The sequence below is a fragment of the Sturnira hondurensis genome, unplaced genomic scaffold, assembly GCF_014824575.4.
Source record: "Sturnira hondurensis isolate 20B ecotype Veracruz unplaced genomic scaffold, ASM1482457v3 Scaffold0023456, whole genome shotgun sequence".
Lineage (NCBI taxonomy): Eukaryota > Metazoa > Chordata > Mammalia > Chiroptera > Phyllostomidae > Sturnira > Sturnira hondurensis.
The window spans coordinates 1,284,037-1,298,117 of NW_028096087.1; the positions used below are offsets into that span (position 1 = coordinate 1,284,037).

General features: G+C 39.7%; 1 protein-coding gene and 1 long non-coding RNA gene across 4 annotated transcripts in view; one reads left to right on the plus strand and one right to left on the minus strand.

Moving 5' to 3' along the window:
* Positions 1–615: 615 nt before the first annotated feature.
* On the plus strand, positions 616–10,334 carry LOC118981069 (uncharacterized). Its single transcript, XR_005065265.1, has 3 exons — positions 616–901; positions 7,105–7,263; positions 9,994–10,334. It is a non-coding gene; the product is annotated as an uncharacterized LOC118981069 (long non-coding RNA).
* The window catches only part of CREM (cAMP responsive element modulator), a 64,012-nt gene continuing 57,188 nt past the window's right edge, over positions 7,258–14,081 (minus strand). For all 3 annotated transcript variants that reach the window (XM_037037805.1, XM_037037804.1, XM_037037803.1), the window contains one exon: positions 7,258–8,155. In XM_037037805.1, coding sequence (XP_036893700.1) covers positions 8,011–8,155 — 145 coding nt within the window. In that variant the 3' untranslated portion in view covers positions 7,258–8,010. The remainder of the gene's footprint in view (positions 8,156–14,081) is intronic.

Genomic DNA, 14,081 nt, shown 5'->3' on the forward strand with positions numbered 1-14,081 from the left:
ACTGGCTGATTAGGTGAGGAAAGGATACTAAAAGTTGTGGCTAAAATAGTATGTGTGTCTGTGTATTTATTTAGTTTATCTTTAGAGTGGAAGGGGGAGAGAGACATTGATTTGTTGTTCTGCTTATTTATGTATTCACTGGTTGATTCTTGTATTTGTCCTGACCAGGGATCAAACCCATAGCCTTGGTGTATTAAGACAATACTCTAACCAAATGAGCTACTCAGCCAGGGCTGTGTATTTATTTTAAACAAATTAATACCAAAATGAATTAATGGTCTAAAAATTGGAATTTCTGACATTTTCTTATTATTCATAATTTCATGAAAAGTCCCTGGATTTAAATTGTTGAAAGTAGGTACCATTATCATTACTCTAAGGAAGGGGTGTCAAACTCATTTTCACTGGGGCCACATCAGCCTTGTGGTTGTCTTTAAAGGGCTGAATGAAATTTGAGGACTGTATAAATGTAATTACTCCTTAACAGTTAAGGGAGAGCTCGGCACTGCCACCAGGGAGAAACAAGGTGCTGGGCCAGATAAAAGAAGGTGGAGGGCCAGATTTGGCCCATGGGCCTTGTGTTTGCCACCTATTTTCTACGCAATCACCAAATGCTATCAGTGTCTTAATCCTCAACTACATTTTCTTGATCTTTCAAGCTATGATAACAAGGCAAATGCTGGCCATGCCATCTAGGATATAGTATATGAGTGTATTTTAAACTATTCAGATATCACTGCTATCTCACAGTGAATAAAACTTTTATTTCTCCAGGATTGTCAATAACTTCCAGGGACGTGACCATACTCATCTGATACTCATAAGTCCAACACAACAGTCTGATCACAGGTTGCAATAGGAACTAAAATGCCAGGACGGAGGGACAGTCACAGGTAGTGTGGTGAGTAAAAAGTCCTTAATCTCACTTTCCATTTTCCATTTTACTGAGAAACTATCCATTCATATTAAAGTCACTCATTTTTTAAATATATGTGAGCTGGAAGTCATTTATAATGTTCCTCTATAAAGTAGCTCATTCTGTAGGCAAGTAACTGTGTATTTATGTTTTCCTGGGGGCAAATAGGCAAAGGTTTCTAAACTGTGTCAAATTATTGCTCCTGCCTGCATGACACTTTACCAGAGATTTCCCAGAGTTACTATGAACACAATTCACTAAACTAGATCAAACTGCTTTTACTCCTTACCCTCATCATGGGGTTTGGCTTAAATCGGAGTTCATGACAGAACATACCACCCATCCATTTTAAGGTCTTCATAGACTAAGAATGTTTCAAGGGAAAGGAGGAGTTACAGAAATAACATACATTCTGTGAGGTTGTGGCTGTGACATTAAATGGTCTTACGTGCTCAAGAAAGGCAGAAGTGTGCAGCCATTGGAGACTTGGGAACACTGGGTAAGGCCTGAGCCCAGACCATAGAGGTCACTATTCTCCACCATTAGTGCGCATCACAAACATTCATGGAACTGGTTAAAAATAGAAATAACCAGACCTACTGAATCAAAATTCAAGATATAGAGTAAATATGTAGGCATACTCATGTTCTCCTTTATCTAGAAAGCCCTTTTTCATTAAGAACCTCTTTACTTGGATTACTTACTTCCTCAAAAGTGTACCAAGATTTACTATTGTAGAAGAATTAAAAAATCCATTTCTATGTCAAGTCTGATGCTGTTTTGCCACAAGCCAGTGCTTCGCAGAGTTCCCAAATACTGAAAGCAAGACCAAGCATAAGCCCTGTTTCAGCCATTTGTTCTGGAAAACACTGTCCTGTTTCAAACACCCTTTCATAAACGAGTTGGCCATGATGCTTTAGAGAGACCAGATGGGAGTTTTATACAGTGAGTGACAGGGTTTTCCTTCCAGGGTTTCCATCTATTCAGACCACAAGGCAAATAAATGCTTTCTCAGAGAGTTATGCTTTCACCAGAAGCTGGTTGATTATCATTTATAGAAAGATAGCTTGAAGATTCTGTTTCAGTGTCTACAACTGTAGCTTTGATATTCCAATAGCCAGTCCTTCAACTGTAGAATAATTTTCTCCTGGTTAGTATCAGATATTTTAAAAACCGGAGAGAAACTGGCACATGCTTTTGTTCATTAGGACAAGAAAGACTGGGGTAGTCCTATATCTAACCACTCAGAATCTCAGCAGCCTCACCTACTTGGGCCCTTGCCAGCCTGCACTTCGCTGGCCAGCTCTGTCTGTGGGTCCCACCTGGGTGAGCCATCAGGATAGAGCATCATGTACCCTGTCCAGCTGTACTCTCGGTCCTGAGCTCTAACAGCTCTATGACATGGGGCATGTTACTTACCCTCTCCAAGCCTGTTTCCTCACCTGCAAAGTGTGGTTGATAACATTTATTGGGTTGTTACACAAATTAGGTAAGTCCCATATGGTGCACAGTGTGGTGCCTGGCACCAGGTGAGCACTCAGTAAATGGCAGGGATGCTTTTGATGACCACCCTGCATCCATGTGAGTCAGTATCTAACTGCTCAAAGTCCACAGAGGTGCTGGTTGTCACAGTGTTGCCACAGCCCGTGGTTCTCTCTTCTGGACTTTTCCCCCCACATTATATAAATCAGACAGTTTATTATTTTATACTAAGTTATGTAACTTTTACCATGGACACTGAAATACGTATGTCAGCATATAGTTCATTTTCTTTCTAAAGAAGGCAGTTACACAGAAAAACGGTATTATCAGGTTATCTGGCGAATGTGGAACCCAAAGGGAAGCTAATCTTAAGATCCACATCTCACCTAGGGAGCTGCGCACACTTTTCCCGCCACAGGGACAGCCCAGGCCCCAGTGTTCTTTGACTCTTCTGTCCCTATATTGCTCTGGGCAAGCGGTGCCACCTGGGCTTGCTCTTACTAGTGTAGCCTCACTTGTTGACTTTGAGGGAATGAATGAATATGCTTACCCCTGTGTCTCTTTCCACAAACTTTACAACATGTAGCTCTGAATTTGGGACAGTAATTTAAGGAAACAGGTGGCATAATTAATTACTAACTAAAGGTATCTCTATCTCAAAAAAGAAAATGGTAACAGAGATTGCCCTGAGGGCAACTGGGGAATTGGAGCCAGGGATGGGAGATTGACTTTTCACTATGTACCACTTTATCTTTTGAATTTTGAACATCAAAAGTATTTCTAGCATGTTAATTTTTGAAAAGTTGTAAGACATAATTTGGAATTTTAAAAGTTATGCCTCGGCATAGAGAATATTGTAATAAGGACTTATCAGGGTGATCGCTCTGTAAGGTATATATAAATGTCTGATCACTATGTTGTACACCTGAAGGTAGTATGTCATTTGTCAAAAAACTTTTTGACTTATAGGCAAGGAGTATGGGGGCTTATAATTCATGACTCTATGCCGGTCACTACTTCATTTACATGAGTATATTATAATCCAGTGAGTTTTGCCTAATCATCCCAACTGTCACATGAACAAAGAGAGACACTTAAATAATATAACTCCCATAATGATACTAATATATAGATACAGTGTTTCAGTTGGGAATAACAGAAGAGTTTTGGAGGTGAAGGGCAGTGATGGTCACACAATAATGTGAATGAATGTCCTTAATGCCACTAACCTCTACTTGTAAATGGTTAAAATGAAACTCTAAACCCATTAAGCAACTCATTTTTTGTGGTATATTTCAGTTTTGAAGGGGAGAAAGTTGTGGAGATTTGCTTCACAATGCAAATGTACTTCACACTACTAAACTGTACCCTAACAATTGGTAAAGATGACGAATTTCATGTATTTTTTCCATGATATTTTAACAAACCTTTTGAAAATGACTAAAATGGTGAATTTTATGTTATGAACATTTTACCACCACTTGTAAAAAGTTCTTTGTGATCTGTGGAGATGGAAATCAGATGAGTGGTTGTCTGGCCCTGGGACAGAGGGAGTGAGGGGGCAGTCACTGCTGGTGGGAATCAGGTTTCTTGGGAGTGATGAAAATTTCTAAAACTGGTGATGGTTGAGCAACTCTGAATACACTACTAAAATCATTGAATTATAAACTTTAAATGGGTAAATTGTATCATATGTAATCTCTAGCTCAGTAGTTTTTTAAACCAACAAACAAGTTTTGTCTCACCTGTGAGGGCTGGGGAGCTTGCACAGTCTCCGCCATGCGCCCCCAGCTGGATGGGTGTGGAAGCATGAAAGGGCAGAAAAGGACGGGAATCTTCTGGGTTCAGGATTATTCAGATTTTGACTTGTTTCTGCACAAGGTAACCAAAGGAATTCCTATTACAGATTTGGCACAGGGCTTTCTCTCTAACTCTTGTCTACTGCCCAGGGAAGGTAAAGGCCCAAATTTGTAAAAGAACAGGGCAAATGCAGTGTGTGTGGGTGTGTGTCATTCAAATAACCCACTCTGGCTCACCCTTCAATGCTGTTTTCCAAAATATTATCACAATAAAGATCTGAAAAAAATTCTGTACCCTCTTAAAAATTGACTGGCTTGGAAATAACAAAGGTTGCATTTTATTTGATCAAGTACAGTCTGGTATTACAAAGCAGTTAGTTTTCTCCTTTTAGTCATCATTTCCCATCCCTGATGGAATTGTGTGTGCATAAGAGAACAGCCTTGGAAAAAAATCTTAAATCTCATTATACAGTAGCCCATGGCAAAACGGGGTTTTGAGAAACAAATAGTGTTAAAAAATATATCTGGAAATGTGAAATGTATTAATATGAAATGCACTTATGAGGAAGTGAATTTATATAGAAAAAAAGCTACACATAAAGCATAAAGACTGAGATATGCCAAGCTTACGCAGTTCAGAATCAGTCCTGTGTGTCTGGGGTGGCATTAGAAGAGAAGAGGCACATTTAAAGTTCTGAGAGTCTTGACCTACTGCCATGAAACAATGCCAACTGGCTACAGCTCTGCTTGTCTCAGGTATGTCCTGGCTGCTTCACTGATTTTGATGCACTCCAGATAAACACTGTGTTGGCGTCACAAGTCCTCACTGTGTATCTGAAGGTGTCCTTTGGGTGCATAGGAAATATCAAGTACAGGGCAGAAGGGCGTATGAAGAAAACTGAGAAGAGTGGTTACTGAGGCGACATGGTATCAGTTTCAGGTAAGCGTGGTGCTCTTACAAGTTCAAATACCAAGGAGTTCATTCCCTTTGTTTTCCCATTTCAAATGATTTAGAATCATGAACTACCTAGTTAAATATGACAAGGTGGTGCAATTCCATGATCCAGAATTGGTGATTTCTATACCAAAAGTCTTGGTTCTGAAATTTTTACGATTAAAAACCCCACAAAGACTGCTCTGGATTCTACATTATACTAGACGTACAATATCCACGCATCTTCCAACTTGCTGCTTGCTGTGTTCAGCAAGTTTGTAGGCAGCACCTATGCTATTTTGGCAGCAAGAGCTTTGGTATTGGGGACAAACTGCATGAACAAGAATTCAGTTCTGATGCCCCTTTGAGAGCTCAGCTGAAGCCCCAGGCCTCACAGCTGTTCCCACCTTCTGGAGCAGGGACAGCACTCACCATCTCTGGGTGTTAACCACCGCCAGCTGCCTGCACACCTTTTTCCCAGAACCACTTTGTTCAGTATTGATGGTCATGCTTCACAGAAGCCTGAACCATCCCAGCCCCAGGGGTTGAATGTGCACTAGTTATCCAGTGCTTTGAGTTCCATTCTTGCCAGAGTGACTGGCTATGATGAAAAGCTAGCTAGTGAGACTCAGAGGAGATGTGCTGGTGCAGGTCCCCTGAGCCAGTTGTCCTTCCTCTTAAAACAGGACAAAAGGATGAGATGCTGGCTGTCTCCTTGCTGGTGCTTGCAGCTATGGTGACAATATTAACATTGGAAGACCCAGCCTAAACAGGGAGTGGGATAAGAAGGACCTGGTCATGATGCCATTAAGTTATTACATTAAGCAACCTTAGGATTTCCTACCTTTGGACTTATGTGGTGAGGTAATAAAATGTTCTTATTTCTAAAGCACTGGGGAATTGGGGGACATCTGGTATTTCTGGCCCCAAGTAATCAGACACAATCCTCTCCCCTGAAAGGACCACCCATTCTATAGAGTAGAGTGCATACACGCAGGCACACACACACTCTTTTACTAGAGTTTACACTGTTTTACTCTTTTACACTCTTTTACTAAAACAACTGATGTGAACATAAACTTTACCCGTCATCTCCTAAGTTCAAGCCCCTGGGAGTGGAGTGCGTGTCTGGATTCCCTGTCTGGTTGCCCTCCTCTCCAGCATGATCACATCAAGGTCCAGTTCAGAATCTGCCTCCTACAGGATCAGTCTCTTATGAAGTCCCTGCCCGCAGCTTTCTCTGATTCAGATTCTCTGAATCTGCCTCCATGCTGTCTGCTGCTTCCTGAGTCTGCTCGGCATCCGCCACTGGGCACGCATTTGGTTTAGTGACTGACTGAACAGAGGACTGAGTGCAAAGCACCTTATCCCTTCACCTGAAACTTGGGGTTTCCCTTTCCTCTTTTTGTTCTTGTCTTCTTTCCTCATCTTACTTCTCTGTAAAGACAAAAACTGAGATAAAAGAAATTGAGAGCTCAGATTCTGAAGGAAGAATATGCATTTCTAAACAAAGCTCCAAGTGGTATGCCCTGTCCCTGGGAGTTACAAGTGACAGAATTACAAAATGGGGGAATAGCAGTTAGATGCTATATAAGTGAACTCCTGTTGCTGTACCTCCCATAGACATTGACCATTTCCACTACTGAAACTAGGGGTGGGGTGGAGGCATCCTCAACAAGTTAGGGCAGAATATACATCACAGTCTAGCACAGAGTAGGCCTTCAACAATGGTCTCATGAGTGAAGGAGAGAAGACATAGCATCATATGGTTAGGGTTTGGGGCTTATACCTTGGAGCTTTTTATTGTAAACATAGAGTAAAATGTGGATACCAGTAATCACACTACTATCTCAATGTAATGAACTTCATCTAAATGTGTGACATAAAAAACATTTGATATAAGGTAGACTTCAAGATGTGTTGAAATGGAAAGTAAAATCTTGGGTTGTTTTTCCTTCAAAATTCCCACACAGATTTCCAGGCCATGTGCAGAAAGGCCTATTGCACCACTCAAGCTGAACTTCTCATAGTGGCTCTTCTGTGTAAAAGGTCTGGGGCATCCTTCTCGTGAGAGGGCAGAGCATTTCCAGAAATCAGACCCTGTGTGCAAATAAGCTCACGTACCCTCAAAGGTATGTAAATGCCATTCTAACTATAACTTTCAATTCATTCCAGGTACTAACAACTTGTAACTTTCATTGTGTAGTATGAAACCAGGAGTAGAGGTTCTGTGAGATATTTTCTATTACACAAGAGTAAAAACTGTCAGAAATGTTCATATAGTTAAATGACCACCAAACACTACAAGTGTAACCAACATGGTTCTATTAAAAATGCTCTCCGACTATGGCATTCAAGGACAGCGATACAATGTTTTCTTGACAAAGCACTAATGTAAAAATCTACAAATGGCATAAATTCATTATAGGCTATTTTTTTCATATAGGAAGGTTATTAGATTCCTTCAATTCTTTCTGGAGGTATTTTTTTGTGGCATAGTTTTATTGTACTGCTGGATGCATTCTCTTTGATCATCCTTTCCTAAAATGACTTTTAAAAGACCTGCAGAAAATTTTATTGCATAGCACACTATTCCCAGGACACAGAGATTGGGAACTATAAATATGTGGCTTTGGAAAAAGTCTTACACATACTGCATTTTAAGAATTTGGTAAATACATTTTTATAGTTTGTCTCTTTTTAAAAATTGAAGTTACAGCTAAGAGTTCACTACGTACAATGAAGCGTTTTAGGAATGTTAGACATTAGAGAATATGATGAATGATAGAAAGAAAAAAGCCATAGTTCTTGCTGAATGCATATTGTATTGCCTTTGAAAGCAACTGTACATGTAATCAGTTCATAGTTAAGTACCACTACTAATCTGTTTTAGGAGAGCAAATGTCTTTCAAGGTTTCAAGTTCCTCTATAAGCCTCTTGTTCTGAACTTCCAGCACTGCAACTCGACTCTCCAGACATTTTACATATTCTTTCTTTCGACGTCGACATTCTTTAGCAGCTTCCCTGAAAAAGAAAAGAAGCAAAGGGGCAAAGAAAACAATTTTTGCATGATATTGACTGAACAGACTGAAGTGAGCTTGATGTATGTGATCATGGTTGCATTCCAAATTTGGAACAACACTCCCCAGTCAATTTCAAACACTAAGCCAAACTGGATTCTTAAGGGTTACAAATGTCCCTTCCATATGTCTACATGGCAATTAGTGGAATTGCTGCATCTCCTGCCTTGATTTTCACAGTAAACAAGGTCCAAGTCAAAGACAGTTACTCTGCTTTATGGCAATAAAGATCTTTAAGGGCCTTGAGTTCCTCAATGAGAGTCTTGTTTTGGTTTTCAACCACAGCCACACGATTTTCAAGACATGTGACATATTCTTTCTTCTTCCTGCAACACTCCCGGGCAGCTTCCCTGCAACCAACACAAGGCAAATGACTCAGGACCTCCCAGCACAGTCCTGAAGGGCTCTGTGAACTTTGGCCCCTCAAACTCAACAGCCAATCAATCCTAGGTAAGGTCTGCACAAAACCACACAACAAATGTTCCCAAGCCCATGCCTTTTTGTAAGGTGACTCTAAGACAACAGGAATGATTTGGGAGCAGAGTCCATTTGGCCAGCATTCATTGTAAGTAGTGTTTTCATAGGGCACACATTCCACGGTAATAGTGACCAGAATGGTTTTCAGTAACCTAAAACATTAGAACCACATTTCCAAGTGGAATTTCTTCAAAAACCTTTATGGGTCCTTTTGAATTGCTTAGTTATTTTTGTCTTTCAAAAGCCCTACATTCCATCACAATGAGTTACCTTTATTTCATCAAGAATAATTACAAAAATTAATCCCCAGAGACCTTAAATATCAATAATAGAAATTTTCATTCTTCAAGACTAAATCACAGTGAAACAAATCAATCAGGACTGCAAGACAGTTGTTGGCTGGGAGACAACATGGATAAATGAGTCATAAATCATGTACATTTTCATAAACCAAAATAAAATGAATTCTGCTTCTGAAAATTAAAGAGGGAAAGAAGGGAAGGTACAAAATACGATACTCAGTAGTTCAGACAATTTATATCCAGGAATGTGAAAACACCAGGAAAATCATGAAAAGAAAGCTAATTAGTTACAGTCAAGGCTGTTCTCTCATCATAGACATTTACTACCCAATCTACTGAATTTTAACACACCGTAGGCACACCCCAAAAAAGGAACAGACCAGCAACCAAAGCAACAGACACAAATAAAAAGATAAGCCACAGTCATTTTCATGCATCACCCAACCAAAAGAAACACAGTGAATACAGTCAACATTTTCTCTCTCCTTTCTTTCTGGGTGGGAGGGGTTGTCAACTACATCATTTAATTCCTCTGTAGATTGTATCCTGCTAATAGTTTTATTTTGGAGTTTTCAATTCAGAATAACTGCCTTGGGGGTATCTTTCATGCCAAAAAATCCTACATTGAAAGATAATTCAGGCCCTGGCTGGGTAGCTCAGTTGGTTGGAGTGGTGTCCTGATACTCCAAGGTTGCAGGTTCAGTCCCTGATCAGGGCATATACAAGAATCAACCTATAAATGCATAAATAAGTGGAACAATAAATCACCATTTCTCTCTCTCTCATCTCTTCTCTCACTCTAAAATCAATAAATTAAAAAAAGAATTCAAGGATATTTTATCAAAGGTTGTGTCAAATATCGAAACACCAGTTACAGTAATGCCAATTACCATTGTTGCACATCTGAACTAGGAGTGAGCGTACGACAGATCTGGTCAATTCTGTTTTATTTTTAGGATAGTTGACTCTCACCAAAAACTGATTATGTGTTTTTTCCCTGTAGGAAGCAAGAGTCAGCAGAAATAAGGAGATCCTGAAATGCCAATAAACTGCAGGAAATGGTCAACCCCTATTTCCTAGCCAAGAACAATGCACTAACCCTGTGAACCCACAAAGTTCTCATACTTCTCAACTTGTTAACAAAAAAGTAACAATGTATAAGTGAATTGAATCTGGTAAGTACTGATTAACTTAATCTAATGATGCATGGGAAAAAGCTCAGAATAAATCCAAGGACACTTATAAAACATGCCAGTTTGGGAACAGAATTCAACTATTCCACAAAGGAATAAAATATACATTTAATGAATACCAAGGTTTTCATAATTAAATCATTATATTAAATTCTAGATCTGAAAGGAAGATGGTCATTTTATAAAACAATTCACCGTTAAATGAAATGTTAAATATCTAATGATAGTGTTATGGGCTATTTAACTTAAAATTTTTTTTACCGAGTGTACCGTGTACTGTAAACATCTACACTTGGTGTTACACACGTGTGCATGTGCTGCTACCAGAGTAGAATGTTCCAAGCACAAAGCTTTAACTGGTCACACTAGTAGGAGGCACATTCCTAAGAACTTAACTTCTCAGCTATGGAAAACACCTGTTTCTTCTATTAATAGTTAGAGCTCAGTTTTCAGGCCTTGCTTTTGTCTGTATATATCTTCAGCATGAAGAGAAAATACATGGCAAATGGGAAAAGCTGACAAGGCTGTAAAGAAAGAAAAACTGTGGCTGGATTGGTAGAAATATAATTAAATATCCATTATAAGTGCTAGACAAAGAATAAAAAAGAAAAAAAGGTATAAAAGATCTTCCACGTTGTTGAGTGAAACGTACATTCTTTCCATAAAGTTGAATCTGAAGCTCATGCTGAGGTCTTTCAGGGGTGACTCTGGTGTTAGTGTAGTGGACAGGCTCTGGAATAGAGACTGGCTGGTTTGCCTATCCAGGTTCGGTCTAGTTTGCACTGTGTGATATTAACCAACTCATGTAAAGTCTCTGAACCTCAGTTCCTACCTGTAAGGTAAGGATAATAGCCAGACCTATTCTCATGTGGTCGTTATGTGACAGTTATGCAAACAGTAGAAACAAAGCACTTAAAATGTGCACTTAAAATGTGCATATGGTGCTCACTCAACAGATACTGAGCAACATAACAGCCATTCATTTTCTGCTTTTCTCTTGTCTTGCTTCGAAACTGAGATTTGAAAAGCTAAAACAGACTCTTCTCAGAATCCCTTGAAGGTAGGGATTCTATTAGCTATTTCTAGTCATTGAGATGTGGGAAAAAGTTGCCGGCAGAGCCTTCCAGGGAAAGTTTTTAGAAGGGTCAAACTCAACCAGCCCCCACTTTAAGCTTCAGTTCTTCTCTCCTCTTCCTGATGAAATGGCTGGAGGGGGGGCAGCCACACTGTGATCACAGGAACAAATGTCACGCAGGGGAGATGGGAGGGCAGGGAGGAGGAACCTGGATCCTGGATGACACGGTGGGGCCTTTGTTCTGGCTGCATGTACCTCTGGACCCACAATGTGAGATCAAATAACACCTACGCCCTGACCAGCGTGGCTCAGTTGGTTGAGCATCACCCTGCAAAGCAAAATGTCACTGGTTTGGTTCCTGGTCAGGGCACATGCCTGGGTTGCAGTCCAGGTCCAAATTGGGGGTGTGTGAGAGGCAACGGATTCATGTTTCTCTCACACATTGATGTTTTTCTCCCTCTCTTTCTCCCTCTCTTCCCCCACTCCCTAAAAATAAACAAATGAATGGATGAATGAATGAATAAATAAATAAATAAATAAATAAAGTCTTTAAAAAATACCACCTGCAAGGTTAAGCCTCCATTCCCTTTGGTTATTTAGAGTCCAAACACAAATACTATCTAATTGTTATTAACAAATTATTTTTTTAAATCCCAATATGTTTTAATTTTTTCCTCAGGAAGAGCTCATATTCATGTGTAGGTAGCTGTGGGGCACCTTTTATAGGAACTCAGTGCCTAATGTTTTATCTATTTTATTTTGGTAGTTCTGACATTTTTTAATCTGAAAATAAAGGTATAAAATGACATCAGGGAGACAACAAGACTAAACCCCTAATTCTTCCTTTTTTATTTGCTTTGGGAAAATAAGACATCGATGAACAATTCTGCATTATCATCACACTTTACATTATAAACCAAACTTCACAATGTACGTTCTGTGACCAGAGAGGCAGTTATATTTGAGCTCCTGGGATCTCTGAAAGTGTAGTTTTGAAGTATCCATAATCCTCCATCTGATCAAAGTTGAGGATCTTCAATGACAGTATCTCCACACACCAACTGTGGTACTATGTGAGCCCTACCCATTCAGCCCCTTCATACTTTGGTCATGATGCCATTAAGTATCATACTGAGCGAAATGTTGATGATGCAAAAGGTGAATCCAGCAGGACTTACAACCTGGAACAACCACTGATAAAGATGTGTGTATCTAATGGTCTTGTTGCTGGTAATCTGTCGAGTTCCACAGGGTACAAAACTCCATCTAGTGATTTGTGATAACTAGTAAGCCTGGGCACTGTAGCAAACATACAAAGTACTATAATTTATTAAGTTGTGACATTTAAAAGGCTATTAGTAAAATGAATATGGCTGCTACTGCTTCATACTCAGTTACAAAGTACAGTGATGAACTTATTTGTGGATTTGAGTCTTAGAAACCATAATTTCTACATTAACTCAGTTGCTAACACCTAGTAAAGTACTACCATGTAGTCCCCATCATAGTCAAACACATGATTCCATCTGAAATGTTTTCTTTTCTTACAACAAGGACATTATTTAAAATTTAAGAAGGTAACAAGACTACTGGGAAAAGACTATTCTTTATTTCTTTATTTATAATTTTTTTCACTGGTTTCTTTTTTTTTTAAGATTTTATTTATTTATCTTTAGAGAGGAAGGGAAGCAGAGAGGGAGAGAAACATCAATGTATGGTTGCCTCTCATGAGTTCCCTGCTGGGAACTGGCCTGCAACCCAGGCATGTGCCCTGACTGGGAATTGAACTGCGATCATGCGGTCCGCAGGCCCGCACTCAATCCATTGAGCTACACCAGCCAGGGCAGAAAAGACTATTCTTATTCTTTTCATTTTGAAAAATTGGATTGATTTGTACCATTCTCCCTAATAAAAACTAAACCAAGAAATAATACGCAAATAAGATTTATTTATTTATTTTAAATTCTTTCCAGAGGGTATGTTTATTGATTTTGGAGATGCAGGGAGAAAGACAGAGAGTGAAACAGTGACTGGTTACCTCCAGTATTTGTGTCCTGACCAGGGACTGAACCCATAACCTTTTGGAATATGGGACAACACTCCAACCAGCTGTGACATCCGGTCAGGGCACAAACAAGATTTACTAAAAGAACTTTGAGTCCTGGCTGGTGTAGCTCAATGGACTGAATGTCGGCCTATGAACCGAAAGGTTGTTGGTTCGATTCCCAGTCAGGGCACATGCCTGACTGGGTTGCAGGCCAGGTCCCCAGTAGGGGGCACATGAGAGGCAACCACACATTGATGTTTCTCTCCCTCTCTTTCTCCTTCCCTCCCCCATCTATAAAAATAAATAAATAAATAAATAAATAAATAAATATTTTTAAAAAGAACTTTGGAAAACAGCATTTGTTGATATACTGCTCTTTAAAAAATAAAATTATAGCCCTGTCTGGTGTGGCTCACTGGACTGAGTGCAGGCCTATAAACCAAAGGGTCACCAGTTTAATTTCTAGTCAGGGCACATGCCTGGGCTGCAGGCCAGGCCCCAGTAGGGGGCGTGCAAGAGGCAACTACATATTGTTGTTTCCCTCTCTTTCTCCCTCCCTCCCCCTCCCTCCAAAAAGAAATAAATAAAATCTTTTTTTTTAACCAGTGAAGATATTTTATTTATTTTTTTAAATTTATTTAACTTTTGTTCAAGTACAGTTTTCTTTCTTGTATTCCCAGCCCTGCACCCCCCCAGTGCTCCCCACCCCCCTTGCCTCTCCGCCCCCCGTCTTAGTTATTGTCCATGTGTCTTTCATACTTATTCATGTGAGTCCA